The following is a 25,774-nucleotide window of genomic DNA, read 5'->3' as shown; positions in this document are numbered from 1 at the left end:
AACAGTTCATATGTTGGAGGGAGAGCTTTAGTAGTTCATACATTTGCAATTTGAGAGAGATTTTATAGTTCAGTTGTTATATTGGAGAGACCTAGCACATTTATAGCCTTCACAGCCAAGTACTGTTAAGATGGCAATACATATAATGCTTTTGGGATAGCAATGATGAAAGATTACTGAAGTTTAATATTAGCTGCATCCCTTGCTATAATTAATACATCTTTGTTCCAACATATGGCATCTATCAAAAATCTTCCTCACAAAATTTATTCCACATATAACTTCTATGCCATTCATCCAGAATAGGTGACAAAAGTTTGGAGGGGTCCTCAATACTTTTATGGAAGCAACTATGATCACAGGATGCTTGATAGGCAAAATTCCAGCCAATTAATATGTAAACTATCTGCATTCTTGTTATTCCGCAGACTGCAATTTCTACTTCTTATTAGACAAAGCAAAATGTTTTTTGGTGGCTTAAGGCTTCTTACACATATACATCAAAATCCAAGATGGCAGCTCCTCCTGTAGTAGAAGTTCGATCCTTTATATGTCAATTGGATTCTCTATGGCACATGGTATAATGACTCACAACCATGTATAACAGGAATTACATGTCTCAAACATGTGAACTAGGAGAATCACATAAGGTGTTTGTGAGGGGCACCCCCCCCTCTCCCTACCATCTCTAGTATTTAACAGTCAACACCAAAAAAAGCTGGGCAGTAATTATATAAATCAAACCAACTGGTGATTCTGCCTTCCTTATTTTCACCTCATCATCATAGACACATATCCCATCTGACATACTCTAATTATTGTGACCAATTTTCGACTACAAACTATTCTACAAATCCCAGCTACTAACTGTTCAATAATAAGACCACTAAGTAAATCTGTTGACAGGTTTAACATCAGCATTACATTCTTCTACAATCTGATATATACACATACAAAAGCCATATAAGTCCCATCTGTAACATCTATCAATTTCTGCTCCTCCTAAACACTTTCGCTCACTGCAAGTCCTTCAGTGTTGTGCTTCCCATAACGAATTTCCCTACTGTCTACCCTCCCCTGCAAGCATCCTTTATCATCTAATTACAGTCCCATTTCGCCAGAAATTGCTAGATCATCTATGCAAATATATAAACATGTTCAGCAAATCTTCTTTGTATACCCGTTCTTAACTCAATATGGGCTGCTGAGAAGCCTCTAACAATACATACCCCCAGTTCTTCACCTCCACACACTTAACTTCACATTTTAAGGTAACTTTACCACATCTGGCTTCCTGGTCGATAGTTCCAAAAAGAAATCTATCCTTCCTACCAACTATAGTCCTTCCTTTTATATCTTTACCATCAATCAATGACCTGTTAAGCAAGGTTCACACATGTAACTAATGTGACGCCACAGTTTGTGTTTTTTTGTAGTGACAGCGTCAGATATTTCTACACAGGATGCCAAAAATTCTATATAGGTTCACAGCTTTCAGTATGGCGTTAACTGAAATCATGTGGGTGGGTAATAATGTTATTGTGCAGGTTATGGCATTAGAGCTATGACAAGAGTTATATTGCAAGGAAATGTTGGATATGGAAATGGATTTTGTGCAAGGATAAATACGGTGCCATAAGCACATTTATAAAAGAAGTGACACTAGAAAATACTTCCTGGTATGGTAAAATAACCAATGGCTGGCATGCAAATATCATCTGCAGACTCTACCACTCTTAAAAAGATTTTATAGTCTTATTGTATTTATTGACATAAGCATGTCGGATAACTAATTTTTAATTTAACAGATGCCACATCACACTCAGGGGATACTTCTCACACATAAACCACAATTTATACAGCGCTTGGTCTAACAAATCAGGAAATTTATATGACTCACTTTTTTGGTAACATAATAAGTTTACTTATTTATTCATCTAAAAATCTTTCAAGATTTTGTGATGCATCATTAGCTTGCGAACACACACACACACACACACACACACACACACACACACACTGATACAGAAAACTATATGTATATTGTTGTAGTTCCAGAAGCTCCGAAAGTGTGCCTGTTGACCACTTGTTTCAGTAATAAAATGAAAACACATTCAGCAGCAGTTACTCGACGTTAACAACAACAGAATGCTCTTGTCTCGAAATACAGACACCAGAAAGCACTGGTGGAAGTAAACTGGTGTAACAAATTACAACCAAGTTCAACTTTTTGTGGCTTGAGAAAAGTTGCATCCGTTACGTTTCGCCACTGAAAACAGTGAGTTCACATAGGCAGTATGTCGCTAGCTTTGGCACCACTTTTGTTATAAGTTTGAACCATGCTTTAAACACATAACAAACTCCCACTTTACGTGTAAAACCCTAATCCAATTTTCTTTCCAAACCTCCCATGAAACCTACGTCATGAGCCCTCTAACAGCATTACTTCACTTCCGACATACCCTGTCAACGACCCATGCACACTTACTAGGAGCGGGTATTCGGTCACCAGCAGTGTCCAACCATCGTATTGTGAGCATTACCATATTCATCAACAGATCTTATGTAGTTTAAACTTCTGTTTTAACTTCCTATAAAAATTCATTCAGGTTGAAACGCGCTGTAATGACTGCTGACAATCAGTCCCTATAATTAGTGAATGAAATAATCAATAAAAGAAAGAAAAAGGAACATACTGTCAAACATACTGTGTGTTGATCCTGTGCATACACAACACACCTGCAAATTACATCAACAGATAGAGACTGGAACTGTGAATACATTAATTTGTATTGATGTATTTTTCTAGTTAAATGAAGCATAAGTAATTGTTTTTATTTGTCAACTACCCATACCACCCAGTATTAATGTTTAGTATGCATTTAGAGTAGCAGGAAAATACCAAATGAACCTATAATAAAAAAACGTAGACTTCTTGCAGCTAAAGGATTATCTGTTTGTTGGGTCTGATGATATTTCCCCAACTTTCTTTAATGTTAAGGAAATAAAATGGGTAAAAACTTACCCTATATATTCAGTTGTAGATCTATACCCTTGCGTCAGGCTTGGTAACTTCTCTGTGCAGTTTGGCAACAACGCATTGCGTGATTGCGCCATAACCTCGAGTAAATCCCAGGTTGTGTTGACAGAAGTCAGTTAACAGTAACAGGAAGGTCGTTGCAGTGCAGTATGGATCGTCGGAAGTTAACGCGAAGCAGAATTTGTGTGCGTGCTTTGATGCAATATATGTCATGTATGATTTTTGGCTTTACGTTTAGGTCAGTTATAAGTTGACTTCTTTCTGCGTAATATAGCCGCGCTGTTTTCCAGTTTGTGTGTAATTGAGATGGAATTCGTTATTGGAGGGACAGCAGCGATCGGAGCAGGTTTCTTTACGAATCCTTTAGAAGTCGTAAAGACACGTCTTCAACTTCAGGGAGAATTAAAAGCTCGTGGACTGTATGCAGTACATTATAGAAATTTCTTCCACGCTTTTTACGCGGTAGCGAAGTCTGACGGCATCCTGGCGCTCCAAAAAGGTTTAGTGCCTGCTTTGTGGTATCAGTTGTTCCTCAATGGAGTTCGTTTAGGAACGTATCAGTTTGCAGAAGAACGCGGGTGGACTCTGGTATCCGGGCGTTCGGAGGTATCTGCAGCAAAGTGTGTTGTTGTTGGAGCTTTTGCTGGATGTATGGGCGCATTTACTGGAAGCCCCTTTTATCTGGTAAGGAACTTAGTAATAATCGACATCAAACTTAGGGTACAAAAAATTGTCTGTGTATTAATTTAACTGTTTAATCATTGTATAAAATTGTAATCAGAATTAATGTATTTAAAATGTACACAGGCGATCCTTTCACCTTTAACGTAATCACTAACCACACGATTTTTCACAGCGATTTTCAGAACTTCAGGGATCTCTTTCATATGACTGTTCTAGGTGAAAGTTTGCTGGGCGGTGTTAAGACTGAACATCGCCAAAATAAAGAGCAGTTTCGTTTTACGTTATTGTTGTTTGTTGGGGACAGTGAACTAAACTGTCGTTCTTTAGTACCATAGCTGCACTGTTCATAGGGGTAGGCTTTCAAATAGTGTCGCCATAAAGTTTCTCCGTAATTACTTCCATGCAACCTCTAAGTCCCTGTCATATAATTTCCACTTTTGCCACAACTAATTAGATCTGGGCTATAACATCAATCACTGATAGTGATCAATACACAGGAAATAGTAAAATATTACTGGGAATTGTGTGGTTTGCAGCCATCTACATTATAACTTGTCAGTACTGCTTCACTTTTTGGTCTTTTCAGTCTGGTTTGATGGCAGTCTCCACACTAGCCTATCCTGTGTAAGCCTCTTCATCTTTGCATAACTAATTCACCCTATATTCTTCAGAACCCATTTTCTATGGTAAAGGCTTGTTCTACCTCAACAATTTTTAACCCCCCAGGTCCTATCTTTGCACAAGACCGACCAAACACCTAATTCTATATTCAGTATTCATAAATTACTTTTTCTCAGGAACACTTTTCTTGCTATTGCCTACCTTTTAAATTCTATCTACTTTGAATTTCAGTAGTTCCGTAATTCAAGTACGGGTACTTTCAATTAGCTTTGTTTCAGTTTTGTTGTTATTTATTTATGTTAAACCACCCATTCTGCAAGGTGGTGATTCTTCTGGAAAACCTATGATTCTCAGAGAATTACATTTTACTAGGAAAAATCGAGGAAACCACGAAATTTCATAAAATCTCAGGGAATTCTGTGTTTTTAATGAAGCATGGACATTTAATTTTGTTCAATTTTATAAATTACATATTTTAAAATGCAGAATATTTCAAAGTTCGTTAATTATGTGGATATTATTCCATACAACATATTGATGTTTAAAAATTCTGGTTAAACTACTTTTTATTGGGTCACCCTGATTCTGTTCTACTCCTCCTCCAACTTATTTCCTGTCTCGAACAGTATGACAGTGCCTTCGGGAAGCCTCAGAGTTTTTATTTCTTCTCCCAGTACTTTCTTTCCAGAGTTCTAATTAATATCCTTTACTGCTTGCTCATAGTTCATATTGAATAACATCAGGAATACGTTACAAACCTGGCTCACAGCTTTTTCAACTACTGCTTCCATGTCCTGTCCTTTTGTTCAAGTAACTACAGTCTGGTTTCTGTACAAGCTGCAGACAAGCTTTCACTTCCTGTGTTTTCTCCATGCTTCTGCAAGAATTTTATAAGGCAGGTTAAATTGACTTATGGTTACTGGATTTCGTCTTAATCCTGTGATGTAATGGTGCGGCATGTGACATCAGGTTACAGAAACGGTTGCAAGAAAAGTTGTGATGGACATAGTGTTGTTAGGGGTCGACAGAAGCGTCCGATCCTACGCGTCGACTTTGACCCGTGACGTAAGGGTGTTGTCGTGTGTGACGTCATGACGGTGCGGAGTTTGGTTTGAGTGTGGCTGTCTCCAGTTCTGTTTTATCTTATTTTATTTACTTTTCTGATCTGTTCGTTCTATCTCGTGAGATTTTTTTAAATTTTAATTTAAAAACAGTTATTACTTATTGTAATTATCTGTTTCCTCCAATTTCTGTTTTAGTTTATTATATTTATCTTTCTGATCTGTTCATTCTATCCCGTGAGATTTTTTTTTTAAAGACAAAAAACGCTAATCAGCTACTGAAGCATCTTTATCTTCTATGGGTTGCAGGGGTTACAACCCCTGGGGAGGTGGGTGGGTATTCATGCATGGCTGTCTTCACTTACACGTTGTAGCTACGCAAGGCGTCTAAATTTGTTTATATTTAGTTTGCCCCCCACACAAAACAACCCATTTTCCGCGTTTGTCCCGTTAGTGTCATTAGGCTTCTTGTGGAAAGTGTGTGTGTTTGTTTTTGTTTCCGCCATATTTGTGACGTCATGGGTAAAACCAGACGGGTGGGATCGGACGCTTCCGTATTTCCGTTGTTAGGTGTCCATGTTTTTCTGTTTTTTAGAAGTATGAAATAATAATGCGGTACATTTCTCAGAAGTGTATAACAAAGTTCCATATTCTAGTTATATAATTGATTTCACTACTTGTACATGATGTAAGCTTTTTGTGGACCTGATACACATGGTTTTCTTTGCAAATTGTATTTCGAGCGAGATGACTAAGAAGTGTTAACGCACTGAGCTTGCATCTGGGAGGAACATGGTTCATACCCTGTCCAGTCATCTTAATTTCAGTTTTCCCAAGTTGCTAAGGTGAAAGCTGCGACAGTTCCTTTGATAAAACCATGACCAACGTCTTGTCCTACCCTCACCGAACCCTGTCCTCCGTAGTTTATGCTTATACATTAGGTTGGTGTGTAAGTTCATAGCATGGGTTTTTGTGCATGGTGGTTATCTGGTTGCTATGGGTATATTTATCAATTGTCAGTTTTTTATTTGTAGTTAATTGTTGCTATTTGAGTTCACATATTGCCATTGTCATTTGGAGATAGTGAGTGGAGCTGTGGATGCTATAAAATCAAGTGCCATGTGGCACTGGAACGTGTTGGATGTATTCTTCTGTTTGAGTTCAGTGGAAGTGTGACAGCAGTGGTGACAGCCACAAATATTAGTGCCATGTATGGGGTAATTCCATTGGACAGATCATGGCAAGAAAATGATTTTCTCATTTTAAGGAGGGTTATTTTGACATTAATGACTCTCCGCATAGGAAGATCTTCGAGGTACGATGATCATTTAAACACATTGATTCACTTCATTGTACTCGAGAACTGGCAAATGAGATGAACTGTGATCATTGCACCATTGTGTGACATTTGCTTGCAGTGGGGGAAGTTCAAAAATTGGGTATAAGCGTACTGCATGTTCTAAGCCAAATTCACAAAAATCAGCATTGGCCATATGTGTGTGTCTGCTTGCTCATCGACTGGCCCATGGACCACACTGGCCATTCCTATCCTCTATAAATACTGGTGACAAAGAATGATGTCTTTATGCTAACATACGGAAAAGAATGGTATGGTTGAGTTTAAACAAAGAAGCAACTCTCAGCACAAAGACCTACGCACATCTGCAAAAGTAATGTAATGCATATGGTGGAACAGTGACAGTGTGGTGTACTACGAATTGCTTCCCCAAGGTGTAACCATCGCTGCTGACATTTATTGTTGACAACTGAAATGTCTTGCAGATGCAATTCAAGAAAAGTGATCAGGAAGACTGAAGTGAAGCTGTTCCACGGTAACATGTGCCAGCACTCTGCTAGAGGGACAAAAAACACTATACAGAAGTTGGGTTGGGAAATCATTCCACACCCATTTTATTCATCTGATCAGGCACCCCAAGATTTTCATCTCTCTATTGACTGGCCCTCAACTAACTTTCTTTCTGGATGAAAATGTACTCCAAAACATTGGTTGACGAGTTCTTCGCTTCAGAATCATGTGTTTTCTGCATTACCAGAATTGAAAAATTATTAGAGGTTAAGAAACAAGAGGCATCGCATAATTAGGTCTGTAACAATGCATAAATGATTAAATTAGTTATTTTGAAACTGCATAAATAACTTTTTAAAAAATAAAAAGATCTTCAGGAACAGCTAAAAGGTAATTCACGGTTCTGTCACTCCCAGCTGTTATACTTGCTTAGCAGCTATGTGGTATGACCTTTGCTTGGTGGTTAACGAGTTCTATTTGCAATCTGTTTCAACACGTGTGAAATTTGAAAGAGTCTATGTAGGTAGCTTCTCACTCCAGTGCACCCCAGACATTCACAGTAAGATTAAACAGCTGCTGGCCAGCCTATGTTGTTGAAATCTTTCTTTACCTGTGAGACAGATTTTCGTTTAAGAGCAGATTTTCATTTATGAGAGCTTCTTGGTAAGAATATGCATTTTAGCCCATGGAGAACAAGACTGTTTAGCCCATGGAGAACAAGACTGCACCAATGGGTGATTGTAGTACCTCATAGTAGGCATTAACAGTGTTTCTCAGATCTATAACACACAGCACTTCAGTATGACCTTCAAAGATGGTGCCTTTCCGCATCAGGACTCCACCACCCCTAATCATCATCTTGTGATGTTTGTGTGAATGTATGTATACTGTTTCCCATTGAAATGAATATATATGATTAGTCATCTTGTAAACTGAAGCAGTGTCCATCTGTGAAGAGCACATTCATCTATTCATTCATGGTCAAATCTCTACTGGTGATTCACCATAAACAGGCTCATCATTATGTTGCTGTAAGCTGGACATGTATGTACTGCCAGACAGCTGGCATACAGATAAAATCTGTGGAGCTTCTGATCTGCAATTTATTGGGAACATGCATTTATTGAAGCATCTATAAATTGTATCGGGAGTCATTATTGTAAAGATTTTTTGGGGGTTTCTCAGAGTAGATGTCTTTGATTTGTATTGGTCTACAGTTAATGTTTCCTTTTTGTCAGGACCATTGGCAAAAAATTGAAATGATATTTTGTGTACATGCCAGTGAAACATAGCTGTCTGTGGCTGGTGTCAAGGATCAGTGTATCTTATTCTGCAAAACAAGATCAATACAGCATTTTGTGGTACATTTCACCAAGTAACTGGTCTCCTTGCTACAGAAAAGGAAATGCAACAGATATCTTTGGATCTAATTTTCTTTTCTAACTTTAATCATATGTCTGCTGCAAGCAGAAGGTGCTATTAACCTAAGATTCTAGTTTGTGGGGATATCTGTCATCTACAGTGAATACTAATTATTTGTCAGTTTTCTGGACTATACTTATGGAAGCTTTTAGATAGTTGTGTATGTGCTAAACTACTTGCTATTTATATTTAATGAGAAAAGTAAAATTTTTTGTTTGCTCTGTGACATCAATTTTTGCTTTAAGTTAAAAGAAGAATGGGTGATTTGAAATTAATTGTAAATTTTAGTGACCCATACTGCAGACCAGAAGTTGAAATGACCGTGCCAGCAGTAACATGAGTGACAGTGGTGTGCAGATTGCCAGACCCAGTATGATTCTGAGCCAACTAAGAAAAACTGAGCGAAAAAGATGGTAAGATGAGTAAGGGTAGCCCAGTTTCTCAAGAGTTGTATGTTATTAGTAGTTACTTCTTAGCTTGATGAAGAATGGTGAGTCTGACGGGCAGTTGGGCATAACTGTTGAAGAAATTATCCCAACATTCATGTGAAATTGTTATGGATGTCATAGGATACCTGAATTGGATAAGTGAGTCCTGCTGTTTACAAATAACAGTTCTGTGAATTGAAAAATTTGCCAGTATCATTTGGTTGCTGAAAGGGACATTTTGATGTATGATGATAGTGGCAATATGGCCTGGTGTTTCTCCATGTTTTTAACTTTCCAAGTATATGTTGTGTTTATTGATCATAGTATAATTAAAAAATATATAAGAACCTCAGCAAAAGTGTATAAATGTTTGCTGTTGTTCCTTGTATGACTAAAGAAGCAGGTGATCAGTTTCACTACCATTGGAGAGGATGGTGTTATTCTGTATTTCAAGATATTAGTAGTTGATATAAATCGTACTCAAATCTAGATGTGCTGTTTATTTGTAGACGTTTATTTTGTGATATTTTGGCACTGGATCTTACTGTACTTATTTGATGCTATTCTAGTGTCTTGTGTGAGTGGTGAAATGAATCTTGGTTCGTAGAACAGTGTTCTACCGTATTAAATATTTTGAAATTGGGTCCAGTAACTCTGTAACATGCCAGAATAGTCATAGTTACTATCACATGTACCTGAACAAGCAATAAAAAGATCACGAGAGATATGTGCTATGCAGCATACTCAATTTTAAAGGCCTTTTGTTGTAATCTTAACTGTCAATAGTTACATATTAGTGAGAAGTAGGTGGATGTTAAGCCTGCAGCCCCCCAGCTAAAAGAATCACACATGTTTTCTTATTAATCAAGAATGAAAGTAAGTCATCCAAGAATAAAGTGCCTTCACTGATTTTCTTCTTCACTTAAATCTTAAGCCTAAAAGTACTGTTGTAATATTACACATATGAATTACATATATCTTCTTAATAAAAAGATAAAAAAACAGTACTCTCTGTAGTTCATGCCACAACATGTTAAAGAACCTACTTTTAATTAGGCATATTTCACCATTCTTTATCAAAGTTCAGTTTCATTTTCTACACAGATTTCTTGTCCTTGGCTCAGTGATATCAACTGTGAGATCATTTTATCTCCTACTGCTGGTAGATAAAAGAGTACTTAGCATGCTGCAGACAATTTTAAACTCTTGATTGTATAACACAAGGCTTAAGAGTACCAAGGAAAAATTGCCTCATACATATTCCATTTTTCAGTTGTTGGGTTAATCTACTGCAGATCTGAAGCTACAGTTTATTGGCCTTTGAGCTGAATATTACTCTGTCCTCTTAAGCCTTTCATCTCTTGCATTGTAAGGAATGCAGTAATCATCCTGTGTAATTAGACCTTCAGCCTTGGACTCATCTGTTAGAAGGCTATTTCTTACAATATCCTGTGATCGTAATCATTTAATCTTAAGAGGACTACAGAAGCTGCAGCTCTGCCTTTCAAGTCACTTTCAGTATTAACACAATAGACCATCAGTGTCAACAAGAATACAACGGAAGTGATTGAAATGTGATGCTACAGAACAACACTGAACATTATATGAGTACATCAAATGACTAATGAGGATGTACTGAATCGAAATACAGGGAAGAAAGAAATTTATGGTACAATTTGACTAAAAGAAGCGATTGGTTAACAGGACACATCCTGAGGCATCAAGGTGTAACTAATTTGGTAGCTGATGGAAATGAAGGGGATTATAAATGTAGAGAGAAATCAAGGCTTGACTCCAGTAAGAAAGTTAAACTGGATGTAGGTTAGAATAGTTACTCAAAGGTGCAGAAACTTCTAAAGGATAAACTAGTGTGAGAGCAGCATCAAACTAGACTTTGATGAGACTATGACATACCGTCACTCTTTTTTTGAGATGTACCACATGGTGGATACATTAGCAGAGTGTAATGATAAGTCCTTAATGGCTTTCAAACTTTTCCTATTTTCCATACCAGGTAGATTAAACATAAACACACTTCGGATGCTGTGGTGTGGTAAATTGAAAGGAGAGGAAGGGTTTATTGTGGTGAAAGGTAGCAAGATTTTCAGAAATAGGCTGAGGAACAGGAACACAAGGGTGAGATTGGGTTGCCAAAAGTAACTTCTAAATCTTCTTAAATGAGTATGATTTAAAATGCACTTGCTTACAAAAAAGGCAGTAGTTACTCTGATCATACCAATATCACTAGGTAGAATTAACATCTTTTTGAATCAGGACATTTAAAAGAAATAGAGAGGAAAGTACTGTCAGTGAGATAGGCATTAATGGTTTAGTGCAATAGGTGAAGTTAAGAAGTTACATTGGCATAGGGAGACTATCTATGAGGAGCAAAGGTAGAATACATAAAGAGAAGTGGAAAGATAGAACAACAATTTCGTCTAAACGCAAAACCATCTAAAGAGTTTGCTAAACTCCATACATTACAAAATAACAGCATGTAGCAGAAACAATCTCAAAGGTTAGAGAAATCTGCGCAACAGTATGAGTTTTGATTATATAAAAGCCAAGTTTATTTGGCAAATTTAAAGTGTACTTGCCACAGGTGGGGTGTTTGCAAATGGTCCTACTTGACCTGAGTTTCGTTATGTATTGACTTGATGAGTGGTGTTTTTCCCACCACCCCTCGGTCCCTGCCATCCACAACCTTCACACCAGTCCTGACGTGCAACTTGTTAGATTGATTTCCTTCGGGTTCCTGGCCATGTGGGTATCCTGGGTGCATTGTGTGTGTGTGTGTGTGTGTGTGTGTGTGTGTGTGTGTGTGTGTGTGTGTGGGGGGGGGGGGGGGGGGGGCACCTATCACACCCCCCCCCCCTCCTGTTCTCTGTGACCCCCTCCAGGGACGGATTTGCAGCTTCACATCAAATTCGTTTTCACTCTGTCTTGGGCCAGCTCATGGGGCTTTGTGCAATTAAGGAGACTCCTGCCATACCACGTATCGTTCTTCCTTCTGCTGCTCCTGGAAGGACTTTACCATACTCTGTTGCCTTCGTATTGCTTGTACTAGGGAGACTCATTAATGAACCAACCTCCCCCTCCCAACTATAGCCATACTTGAAAATGGGCTCAACTTTGCACTAGCACCTGCAACTCTCCCATTCACTAAAATATTATCTTCAGTAGAACATGCAGTCTTAGGGCTACCAGAAGACAAGTCTGAAGAAATCAGGAGGGAAAGGTACCGAATTCTTTCAAGGGCAACACGGCCAGAAGCAACATATCCAGAGCAGAAAGGACAGCACTGCGCAACCTTAGAGAAAATGCAGAGAGATAGTTCTCCCCACTGACAAGGGCAACACCAGTCATTCTTGAGAGACATACTATGAACAGAAGATGCTGCAATTATTAGATCATCAAGCATATCAGAAAATTAACCCTTGAGTGGGCGTTCCTGTGTATAAAGTGTGCCAACCAAAAATAGTTCCTTTGTAATTTCACAACTGCAAAACCATCCAGGTGAAACAGCTATAAATTGTGTTGTCATACATCCAAGTGAGCAGCAGTAATATAAATACAAAATGAGTTAGGGGAGAGAAAATTTACAATCCATGCAAAAAAAAAGACCCTGATTATGAATTAGCAACATAATTGTACGTTGAGGCAGTTGTCTATGAGATAATTAGTGATCGAATAAGCGGCTGGCTAGGATCTGAGGCAACTGCTCTGCTTAATGCTTAGAGTGGGTCATTGCTGTCTCTGCAACACCTGTCCTCGGCAACGGAGTGTTATAGTGAAAATTTATTTCATTATTGTTTAATATAATAAGGTTTTAGTTGATATTATGTAAGTTTATATTCTCGTTGTTGAGTAGCCGAGCGGTTCTAGGCGCTTCAGTCTGGAACCGCGCGACCGATATGGTCGCAGGTTCGAATCCTGCCTTGGGCATGGATGTGTGTGATGTCCTTAGGTTGGTTAGGTTTAAGTAGTTCTAAGTTCTAGGGGACTGATGACCTCGGAAATTAAGTCCCATAGTGCTGAGAGCCATTTTTTTTTTTTTTAACTGTGATTTTGCTCCTATATGTTTACCTTTGTAACATAAAGACAGTTTTATTCCATACATGTATACAAAGTGCGCTGCGTGCTCACTCGTGTTATGAAAAATAGCACCGCCACTCGAGGATTAAAACAGACATGAGTAAAAAGGTACAACAAAGTACCTCCAACTTGCTGAAAAAATGACGCACTTTGTCAGTGCATGGCCATAGCATTGAGGATATATGGACAGGATGCAACTAATAGTTAGCAACATAATGGCACCGGTGTATCCTCTGGCACAGCATCTGGCGGGCCTGCTACGACCCTTTGTGGGCAAATATGCGCACCACATCCGGAATTCAATGCACTTCATTGGCTGCCTAAAGGAGCTAACTTTACAAGAATCCAACATCATGGTCAGTTTTGATGTCTTGTCACTATTTACATGAGCCACCTGGAAAATACTATCAACTTAATCAGTGAGAAATTGGGGGCAGAAATGACAACTTTCCAGGCATCTGGTAACATTGACCTACTTTGTTGTCAATGACCAATACTACAAGCAGACTGACAGAGTGGCCAAGGAGAGCCGTCTCTCTCCGGTGGAGCCAATCGATTCATGGAGAGTTTCGAAGAAGTAGACCTGGAAGCCACCGAACTGAAATCTGAATGTTTCTTCCGATATGTGGATGATACATTTGTAGTCTGACCACATGGGAAGGACCAACTACAGATATTTGTACAACATCTAAATTCAATCCATAACAACATATGGTTCACTGTGAAAATCAAGAAAGATGGAAAGCTACCCTTTCATGATGTCCTAGTGCAACACAGGTCATATGGCTCGCTAGATCACAATGTCACTGCAAGGCCACACACACTGACCTTTATCTACATACTTCCTGCTGCCACCATCCAGCTCAGATAAACGGAGTGCTTAACACCTTGGTGCACAGAGCACATATGTTATCCGATGAAGAAAATCTTATCAACAGAACTCCAACACCTGGAGACTGTGTTCTGCAAGAATGGATAAGGAAATTGCCAAATAGAAAGTATCTTCCAATGACAGAAGTGCGGGAGGGACCAAGATGAAGAACAAATGGAAGACGAGGAAAAAGGCCTGGCGTTTCTAGCTTTTGCGGGCAATGTGTCGTCCAAAAGAGGGAGACTACTGAGACAACATAAGATCAACAGTCTTCCGACCACTGGTTAAGACACGCACTTTACTTGGAATGATGAAAGACAATGTTGGCCTCAAGAAAGTGGGCTTATACAAAATTCTTTGTGGCTGTGACAAATCCAATATTGGCCAAACCGTTTGTATGATGGAAGATCGATGCAAAGATCACTGACACTACACCTGCCTAGGCCAACTAATTCAATCTGCCCTAGCAGAAGATTGGACACATAGTGAATTATGATAGAAGTACTGGCCTCCACAAGTAACTACTGGACTGCATCTTCATACAAGCCATATAAATTCGAATAACAGAAAACTTCATCAACAGGGATACTGGTTACCAACTCAGTAAGGCCTGGGAGCCAATACTAAGCTCTACCAAGGAGCAATGGTGTAAGCAGATAGGAGATAATTCCGCCACGGCCACAGAAGAGCTACTGCCCCCCCATCTAGCGCAGCCTCTGCTTCCCCCCACCACCAAACACACCGCACACTATCGGCGCAAAAAATCGCATCTGGACTCACAATAGATAAATAATAGTGGCAGAGAACGGGCAGACCATTGCATCAGCACCACCTGATGATGGACAGTTATTCACTGAAATATCAAGGGCATTCAACGATTGTATCTGGCGGGACACCCGAGAACCCTTCAAACAGCACATACATGGGGAAAGCCTCAGATCATGGAAGATATAATTAATTTACTTTAAAAAGTCCTCATAATTTAGTTGGTTGATTTTTAGAGAGGGAGAGGTGGGAGGGGGGGTCCAAAGAGTGAAGTCATCAGTCTCACGGTCTCAGGTGGCAGGAACTAAGGGAGGAACAACAACTGTTATAGTCTATCCAATTGAAAGAGGTAAAGGGGCAAACAAAGATCCAGAAGGAACTTTGGGTTGTCAAGAAGAGTAAAGAATAGGATGGGGGTTGGGGCTGGGGAGGGGGAGGGGGGCTGTTAAAGTGACAGAAAGGGGCATCCCAGAGGCACTATGTGCAATGGGGCACTGGCACACCTCCCGGCCCATCCAACTCCCCACACTTTACTATGAAACAACAATGGGGATGACACCAGAGGAAGTACACACAAGACAAAAGAAAAGGGGAACAAAACAGCTCAGTAGACCATACAAAATGGAGGGAAAAGGGAAGGGCAAACCTGGCCAGTGTGGAGGCAAGGCCAAAGGCCTCCCAAACCAGCACTAACCAAGGGACTCCTATTCCAGAAGGAAATTAAAGTACTTAAAGCTGGGAGGACAAACCACTTTCATGAAGAAAACTGAGGACAACTGTAACCCTGGTGGAGTCTTCCAGTAACGTCACCCCTTCGAGTTTCAAGGAAGTATGCCTGGAAACCGCCACATGGAAAGGACTGACTAAAAATATTTCTACAACACTGAAATTCAATCCATAACAACATATGGTTCACTATGAAAATTGAGAAAGTTAGACAACTACCCTTCCCTGATGTTCAGGTGCAGAGCAGGTCAGATGGCTCGCTAGGTTATAGTGTGTGCCACAAGACCACACATGCTGAACTGTACCTAAGTGCTTCCAGCTGCCACCATCTGGCTCAGCTAAATGGACTTTGGTACAAAGAGCACGTATGATCTCCGACGAGGAAAATGTATCAACGGAACTCAAACACTTGGAGATTGTGTTAGGCAAGAATGGATCAACAAATGCCAGATTCAAAGGGTGTTCCAAACAGAAGTGCATTAGGGACCAAGATGAGGAATGAAGAGCAATAAGGCCTGACATTTCTACCTTTGGCAGGCAAAATGTTGCCGAAAATAGGGAGACTATTGAGGCAGCACAAGGTTAATTCAGTCTTCCAACCACTGGCTGAAATGCACGCTTTACTAGGAACGGTGAAAGACGATGTTAGCCTCAAGAAAGCGGGTGTACACAATATTCCGTGTGACTGTGGCAAGTCATATATTGACCAAACAGTTCATACGGTGGAAGATCGATGTAAAGAACTATAACGCTACACCTGCTAGGCCAACCAAGCCAATCTGTCCTAGCAGAACAGTGCATAGACACTGGACACACAGTGAATTATGATGACACAAAAGTACTGGCCTTCACAAATAACTACAGGGACTGCATCTTCAAAGAGGCAATAGAAATCCACGTAACAACTACTTCATAAACAGGGACATTGGTTACCAACTCAGTAAGGCCTGGGAACCAATACTAAGCTCTATCAAGGAGCAGCGGTGCAAGCAGACACAAGATAATCCCACCGCAGCTGCCAAGAGATACTGTGCCCACCACCACCACCACCACCACCACCACCACCACCTACCACAGCCCCTTCCCTCACCACTGAACACACTGTGCGCCATCTGTGCACGGAATCTCATCTGGACCCATGAGAGATAAATACTAATGGCAGAGAGCAGACCGACCATTGCATCAGCACTACCTGATGATGGCGGAACCGTTAGTTGCTAACATATTGCGGGCATTTGACGATCGTATCAGGCTGGACACACTAGAACTCTTCAAACAATCAATTATATCTCATCCATAAGATGTTAATCAATGGAAAAACCTGGTTGGAATAATGACAGTATTTTGAAAAGGATAGATTGCTACTCACCATATATGGGAGATTTTGAGTTGCAGGTAGGCACAACAAAAAGATTGTCAAATAAATAAGCTTTCAGGCAAACAGGCCTTCTTCCAAATTAGACAACACACACACACACACACACACACACACACACACACACACACACACACACGCCATCATTCTGTGCAAGTTGCATTGGGCCTTTTTTGGTTAAAAGCTTACTTATTTGACAATCTTTTTCTTGTGCTTATCTGCAACTCAACATCTCTGCTATACAGTGAGCAGAAATTTATCCTTTCCATAATATTGTCATGAAATATTATTCTCTATATTTAAATCTGACTCTTGAAGAAATTTATCTTAAGTTGTTTGTTCAACATAGTATCAAAGCACAAAGTGACTCGTACTATTGCTGCTTCTGAAGTGAAATGTCCAAATTTTGTTGTTATCAGTGTCATTGTGCTTTGTGTTAATTGTGTCCCAGTTTGTCAGTGTATATACAAGACATTCTGAAAAATTTAAATTGGGATGTCACAATTGCTGCTCATGATGTTCACTGGGCTTGCAGGTAAAAACGCATCTCCAGTCACAAGCATCTGCAAGTGTTGCTGTTGGCCATCAGCACCATCACAGAGGAATGATAAATGGGTTAAGCAACATATATAAAGAGCATGGCATTAGGGGATTGTGGCGTGGCAGCATGGGGGCAATGCCCAGGGCTGCCATTGGTTCTGCCACCCAGTTAGTTTCATTCAATTTGGCAAAGGAGTATCTTTCGCAGTATCAGGTATGTCACTGATTAATTTACAAAAAGAAATTGGATGGCTGTGTATTTATATGACCATGGATTTACACAAGTTATCCAATTCTTATGTGAGATGGTGCATATGTTCATACAGCACTGAGTGGGCCTACAATATTAGCTTTCTACCTTTAGAGGACTGTACATGGTTACAGGTATTGTAGAATACTTTCAGTAATCTGTTGATGTGACTAAGGGAATAACTGGTAGACATTTGTGATAGTATTAACCTTGGACCTGTGAGATAGAGGAGGGGGGGGGGGGTGGTATTAGTAAGCTTTCTGCAGTACCAGAATTTGTGCTTTGGAGTTTTGTTTGGTCAGTTCCGTGATATTGTTCAGCAATTTGACAGCTGTGATGAATAGATTAGCATCCAGTAAGTATGTAATGGCAGTTGTAAAATGCCCAGAACAGGGATAAAAGAAGTGATATATGAATTACATATGATTGTTTTGTGGTGAATTTAACATTCGTTGAAAATGTAATGTGAAATAGATTGCTGATTTGAGAATTTGAAGTATTTGCCTCTAACATATTAATTGTCTTGAGGAGTAGACACAAGTTCAGACCATTATATAGTTAAAATTAAAATCAAATTCACTCAGTTAATGAAGAGGACCAGAAAAACTAATAAAATAAAAAGGTGGTTTGACCCACATCAGCTAATTAAAAATAATAAATACCAACAAATAACACAAACCATCAAATTAACAGATGATCTAGAACAACTAGTGCCTAATCTTTTTTTTTTTTTTTTTTTTTTTTTTTTTTTTTTTTTTTTTTTTTTTTTAAAAAAAAGCAGAGAATCTAGCTCCCTTGAACCCACGAAGGAAACATGCATGGTGGACATCAGAATGTGACAAATTCCATGAAGATAGACACCAGGCATGGTTAAAGTTTCAAACACATAAAACTGAAGAAAATGCCATCAACCTAAAAAATGAAAGAAAAAAAAAATCACACAAAATATTAGAAGAATCAAGAGAGGATTCCATAAAGATATTATAAACTCTCTAGAAGGTAATTATCATAAAACCAATTCCAGGAACTACTATAAAATCTTTGGGAGACAACTCCAACAATATGAGGCCTCTACACTAATACTGAAAGATGAAGATGGAAGAATGACACACAGTAACAAGGAAAATGCAGAAATCATGGCAGAAGCATTTAACAAACTTCTGAATTGTGAGGAACCCAAAGAACCCTTACAAATCAACATAAATACCCTAATAAAAACCAAACCTAACAAACTAGACCCTCCAACTTTCCATGAAGAATAAAAAATTCTTAAAGAACAAAAAAATTATAAGGCACGTGGAAAAGATCAGGGTTTTGTTGAAATGTGGAAATATGCAAGTGACACAGTCAAGACCTCCTTACACATGGCTCTAACAAAAATTTGGGTAACAGAACGATTCCCCAAACATTGGACCACAGCTATCATCCACCCACTACACAAAAAGGGAGATAAGAGCAACCCAGACAACTACAGAGGAATCTCTCCTCTAGATTGCTTATGAAATAATCAAGGAGCAATTAGAACAGGAGTTAGGGGAATATCAGGGAGGTTTCAGACCATGGAGAAGCTGTGCAGAGCAGATAATTAGTTTAAAATTGATTATGGCATACTGCAAGAAAAGGAACAAACCTCTGGCAATAACATTTGTAGATTTTAAGAAGGCATATGACTGTCTCCACAGACCTTCAGTATTAAAAATTTTAAGAAATCTAGGACTCAATCCAAAACTAATTAAAATAATACAACTCACTCTAACCAACACCAAATCAAAAGTGAAGTTTAGAGGAGAAATTTTGGAACCATTCCTCATAAAAACAGGCTTAAGACAAGGTGACTGCCTATCACCATTACTGTTCAACTGTGCACTGGAATACATAATGAGAGAATGGTACAAGAACAATCCAAAGATGATAAGAATTGGAAGTGCAAAAGATGATATTAGCTTAAACTGCTTGGGATTCGCTGATGATATTGCTCTCCTAGCCAACACCGTTCAAGAAGCCAGGCAACAAGTAAAATCACTACAAGAAATAGCAGAGAAAGTAGGCTTTAGAATATCATTTGAAAAAAATGGAGATTATGCTAACTGATCCACCACTGGTAAACAAAATTACAATAGAAGAACAGGAAATCAAAATTGTTGATAAATTTAAATATTTAGACGAAATAATAACATACAATTTAAATGAGAAGCCATCATGGCAGAATAGAATAAAAAACGGAACTAATTGCATTACCAAAACTACATACAACAAAATAAGCCTATCTATAGATGCAAAATTAAAACACTATAAAACAGTTACACAACCAGAAATAACGTATGTAGCTGAAACTATCTTCAAAGCAACTAATACAGCAGAAAATGACATAATACTAAAAATAGAAAGAAGAATAATTAGGACATGTATAAATAAAAAAGTATAAAATAAATGGACATTGGAGAATAGCATCAGATGAAACAGTGTATAAGAAAATAGAACCAGTGATGAGCACGATCAGGAAGAAACGCATCTCATTCGTTGGACATCTGATGAGAACTCCAGAAAACAGAATTAGTAAAAAAATAATACAAAAATTGTGGAATAGCAAGAGCAACATTAAATGGATCACAGAAATTAAGGAAGATATAAGAGCTCCAAATTACAGTAGATGACCTAAAAAACAAGACAGAGAAAACCAGAATACTGCAAGACCCGCAAACCAGACTACAAATGAAAATCAATAAAAGTAGTACAGGAAGAGTGGTCTCAGATGAAGAAAGAAAGAAAATATCTGAAAGAATGAAGAAATATTGGGCAGACAGAAGAGCAAAACACCTTTTATATAAGAATATGACTCTAATAATTATATTACCTAAATATCATATTAAGTTATTGTTGAGCCAAATTATATCCCTGTGTAACAACTTGTTTACAACTTTGTATTTTTGACTAGAGTGGTCCAATGAAGGCCATAAAATAAATAATAATAAATTGTCTTGTTAATGGAAAATCTATATTGCTGACAGATGTCCATGTTGTGTATAATTTCCTGAAGGGAAATGTAAAAATCATAATTTCAAACTGAACTTTTTATGCAAAAAATGGAATCAGGCCTGTAAGAGCTCACCATTAATCATCTCTGTTGATCATATGTTGACTGTGTCTAAGGGGCAGAAATGATACAAAGATTAAACCAGTTGGTAACAGAAAATTGTGCACTGATCATCATAAAAATGTTTAAATGAAAACTCAAGTTGCCAAATAGAACTGCAAAAGCTTACTAAGTGGTGATACACATAACTGCAAAAACCTACAGAATAATAAAATTTCTCTTATGTGAAGATAGTGTCCAAGGCTGAATAAACGAAAGATGCTAAAACTGGAGGAATAAATACAAGTGTGAAGTGAATAGTGATTTATCTGCATTCAATCCTAAATTTCCATAAAAGTCTTTCAAAGATAGTTTATATTCATATATGAAAGCCTCCAAAGCATTTAGTGAAATATTCAGTGATACTAGTGGAATTGAAAATAAGAGAAACTTAGTAAGCAGATTTGTATGCACTAAAATAACCAAGAATAAGCATGAATCTGTGTACCGAAAATATGGAGTACAATTGTGGACCTACTTACTAAAAACTAAATCGACCACTCACTTACAAGGAACTCCTCAATAAAAAATAGGAACTACTCATGGTTCCAAAAGACCAGCTTCGTCAGTAATAATGTCGTTTCGCATATTCGTTGCAATACATTGCTCACATAAGGAGGTCGTTTGTGTTGTTACCCCTGGATGATAATTACACTAAATATTTGTCAGGATTTGTAAGCAGTGGGTCCTTGAGGTACAGAAATACAAGAACACCGAGAAGTAAGTTTAAACAGTTTATTAACAAAAGGCTGATTATGAAACACACAGCTACGCACACCCAGCATCACTGTGCCTGACATCCTCACAGCGGCTAATTACGGTCGTATCGAAGGGCTCTATGGTGAGTTAAGAAAAGAGATATATTCGCACCCAAGACCATGCTAGTTATACGGCGCACTGCAGACGGCGGCCAGTGGCTTACTCCTCTGTGGTGCACTGTGGCCAGACGCACGTCTACTGACCAAGCAAATTGTCAGCATTCCAAGATAGGTTGGCTGGCGAGTGCGTGTTACGTACCGTACAGTTACGCGCCGGCCCTTACACTCAATATAATTTTTTATACTTTCATGGTCGGTCAGTTGGCACCAAAGTTTTCTGAGTATCCTATTACCATAGTGTAAAAAACTATAATGGAGAAACCAGCGATTCGGTTATAGTTGCAGTGGAATAAAACACATTCCTTTCTTCTACCCTTTCTATTTTAACAGATACTTAATCTTCAGCATTACGAGTTGATAAAGGAATGAATATTTCTAGAGCATGCACCACAGGAATTTGTGGTTCTTGAAGTCACTTGATTTATGAAGCCAGATTACTGGAATGTGGTTGGATATACCTATCCTGGCTCCAAATTCTTGATTCATTGGCATCCTGGATGCTGTAAGATTTCTGTGATTTCAGGACAAGCAAAACTTTTGAGAAAACAACTGCAGAATTAAACTTTCAGATGCAGTTTCATAAACTGCTGTGGTGTACTTTACAGGTAATCACGTTTTCTCATTATGAACAATTGTAATTGCAATTTATTCTGGCTAACTGCAGAGGGAATTTTTGTAGTTTCTCCCAGCTGTGGACTGAATTGCATTGCAGTCAATAAGCAAGTTTTAAAACTTACAATTTAGACGGCATTACAGTTGTTCAGTCCATCTTGGCTGTAAGTACTTCATTTTAATATGAGAAACACAATCAAATTTTTCAAATGGTCACCATAATACAAACCAGTCACAAGCCATACATGTCACCTGGTAGAAATAGTTTCTGGTGACCAATGGTTTTAGTCTAATCTCTAAACATTTCTGTTGAAAAATAGTACTTGGAAGTTCGTGTGATGTATTATTACGGTCAGTGGCTCTGTGAAAGAGCCTGTAGTAAGTTATCAGAAAAGTTTCTGTATAAGTGAATTTGTAACATTCAAAATGAAGTTACTGCTGTGTACTGGTGAACATTTTTGGAAGGAAGACCAAATCAGCTTAATAAAGGAGGAGAAAAAGTGACATTACACTAAAGCAACACCATAAGTCTTAGTTACTGTCTATTAAATTAAAACAGTGCATTTAATTTGTAACCAGGCTGCATTGTGGAATACTGGTAAAGAAACATAAATACCAAATGGAAAACACAATCGCTCTCCTGTATCTGATTCACATTCCCATTGCAGCCACATATGGTGGCACTGACTTGTGTGTGTGTGTGTGTGTGTGTGTGTGTGTGTGTGTGTGTGTGTGTGTGTGTGTGTGTGTGTGTGTGTGTGTCACTAGAAAAATATTATCATCATGACAACTATTTCAGTCTGTTCCGTTGTATTCATCTATGCATGACACACAAATCAGCTACATATGAGGTTGCCTTTTCTCATTTGTATTTGTTGCCATCATAAAATTTCTAGTTTGTGCAGTATGAAAAGATTGTTGTGAGGGATGGGCACTTGTCCAGAAACCGCATGAAGCAAAATTGTATCAAAAATAGGAGTGGCAGACAATAAGAGGCAGAAATGCATACAGTTCTGTGTAGAATAGAAGACATGACTTCCAGGATTTATGCAGCAGTGTTATGTCTGGAATGAGGTAGCTTGTGATGGCTTCAAAGAGATGATCTTCAAATGATTCTAATTTCACTATAGCATTAAATATCTATTAAGCGGATTCTTTTACCTGTCAGCTTAAAGGCGTAATTTTTGACATATATACTAAGACAATATTTTTCAAATTTCTCCATTTTTTACCAGGTATTTAATAAAAAGCCCCTTCTTAACACATTTGCATCTAGTCTCATTGGTGGCATTGTTGTGGCAGTCTGCATGACACCATTTGATGTTGTTATGACAAGATTATATAATCAAGGTAAGTAAACAACAGTTGTTTTATTATTTTTACAGTAACAACAGATTTACAATGGTGTGATAGTAAGAACGGATGAGATGCAAAATAAAAAATTGATGGAAATAAACATTAAATACAAAAATTCCAAATGCCCCAAATTGTTTTTCAGGTGTTAATGCCGAAGGAAAAGGTCTACTATATAATTCAGTTCCAGACTGTTTCATCAAGATTTGGAAGACTGAAGGGATATATGGGTTTTACAAAGGCTTTGTACCCAGTTATGCTCGTCTTGGCCCTCACACAGTATTATGCTTTGTTTTTTGGGATGCCCTAAAGCAATTGGAAGCAGATCTTTCAAAGAAGTATGCAGAAAAAGAGTTGAAAGTAGATGTTGATTTGGTAAAGTAGATTTTGTGGTAGTCTACTGTAATTTGTCAACAAATATGCAAGTGCTGGTTCCCAAGGTCTGGTATTCAGAACTACTGAACAAAGCAAGGGGCTTGGCTTATGGAACATCACACACACATTTACGCTGTGGCTTTTTGAATTGCCTTGTTGGTTTAACATTGTTAGAATGACAAAGTGAAACTATTACTGAAAGTTATAACTTTGATAATAATGGGATTTGTATATGAAAATAAATGGCTTTCAATAGAAATTTTATCATCACTGAAAAATGAAAATTAGATCTTCACTTGAAGCTGCTTTCTAGTGATGCAAAAATGCATTAATTGTTGCTAAAAAGGACACACACACACACGGCAGTGAGTAATGGATTGAGCTTCCAAAAAAATAAAAAATGTAACTGTGATATTTTACGCCAATGATTTTGCTCTGGTAAAGGGCAAAACTAATCTAGATGTTGAATAGTATGTAATTGTTTACCTCTGGAGATATATATGTTGTTGGCGCAATTTTGTGCTGGGAACTGTACAATAAAAACCTATTTTTTTTCAACTGGACTATAAATAATTGTAAGATATTGCTTCTGTTTTTGTATACTCCCAAATACAACATTTTAGAATGTCAAAAGTTTCCCATGTCATCATTGTGCCTGTTAAATTGGCCTTGTTGATTTTAAATAGATTTTACAGTACATGAAAGACCTTTGTTACTGTGCTTATTCTGTCTGAAATAAAACAGTACAATATTAATTACTTCATTTCTAGTCATTCTAGCTTGGATGCAGGTCTCAAATCAGCACAATGAAAGATATGATAAAGATTTTCTGTCTATTCACATAATGGCTTTTCCTTGCACTTATTTTTTCATCTAACAATTAACATACCACGTTCAAGAACAACACTAGAATTACATTAAAATTTTCATTGCTATATGAATAAAAAATACAGTTCCAATTAAGTAATTGTGTAATGAAGTAAAGGATGGAGCACATTGATCATGATATAATTGTTTATTTCTGTAATCACTTCCTGTGCAACAGGTGGCACTTACGTGCTATTAAAAGCTCAAATGAAATTTCAGAATATGAGCTGGTATAAACAGCATAATGAACTTAGATAGACAAAAAGCTGAGACCCCCCAGTGGGTCCACAACTCTTTTGTGGATACGTGTGTAGTGAGCACGGGACCCCGAGCTAATGTGGCCCTCCTTCCTTTCCGGGCTGCATACCTTCCCTTTCCGCATCCTTCCCGTCCCCCATCTTGGCCCCCCCCCCCCTCACCTCTGGCTCTTTCCTTCCCTTTCTCCCCCTCTGGGAGTGTGGTTTGTGCCTACATCCGGAGACGGACGCTCGAAACTGTTACAAATTCCTTGCTTTCTACACTTGCAAGTCTTCGTCCTTCCTCTTTCCTTCTCTTTTCCTTCCCTCTTCTCTTTGCCGTTTTCTCCGTTGCGGCGTTTGAGACCCCTCTTCTTTCCTTTCCCTTTCTCTTTTTTCCTCCCTGTGTGTGTCTGAAGGCCGACCCACGCACTTCCATGTGTAGCCGGTGACGGGGTAACGCGTAATTCCCCGCCCCGGGTAGACAGTTAGGACACATACGTACCCCCTGGTAATGGCCAGGCCCAAGGAGGGGTGATTACCCGAGCTGATACCTTCCGAAAGTGCCGATTGGTCCCTCTGTCCGTTTGTCGGGAGGTGTGACCTGAGGTGTGAACAATCACCTAAGGCGGGAG

The 25,774-nt window shown here is 38.5% G+C and overlaps 1 protein-coding gene across 1 annotated transcript; it reads left to right on the top strand.

Moving 5' to 3' along the window:
- Positions 1-3,106: 3,106 nt before the first annotated feature.
- On the top strand, positions 3,107-24,295 carry LOC126475397 (solute carrier family 25 member 35-like). Its single transcript, XM_050103231.1, has 4 exons — positions 3,107-3,724; positions 17,431-17,649; positions 23,544-23,658; positions 23,807-24,295. Exons 1-4 carry the CDS (start codon positions 3,347-3,349, stop codon positions 24,043-24,045), a joined length of 951 nt encoding a protein of 316 aa, XP_049959188.1. The 5' UTR covers positions 3,107-3,346; the 3' UTR covers positions 24,046-24,295.
- The last annotated feature ends 1,479 nt before the right edge of the window (positions 24,296-25,774 follow it).

Source organism: Schistocerca serialis, chromosome 4 (assembly GCF_023864345.2).
Source record: "Schistocerca serialis cubense isolate TAMUIC-IGC-003099 chromosome 4, iqSchSeri2.2, whole genome shotgun sequence".
Taxonomy (NCBI): Eukaryota; Metazoa; Arthropoda; class Insecta; order Orthoptera; family Acrididae; genus Schistocerca; species Schistocerca serialis.
This window is presented reverse-complemented; position numbering and strand designations above follow the sequence as displayed.

Bases quoted from the DNA above. Each gene is read 5' to 3' on its own strand.
- LOC126475397 (XM_050103231.1), top strand. From the start codon at position 3,347: ATGGAATTCGTTATTGGAGGGACAGCAGCGATCGGAGCAGGTTTCTTT. The intron at 17,650-23,543 runs GTATGTCACTGA...ATTTTTTACCAG, and splicing joins AGTATCTTTCGCAGTATCAG to GTATTTAATAAAAAGCCCCT. The intron at 23,659-23,806 runs GTAAGTAAACAA...ATTGTTTTTCAG, and splicing joins GACAAGATTATATAATCAAG to GTGTTAATGCCGAAGGAAAA.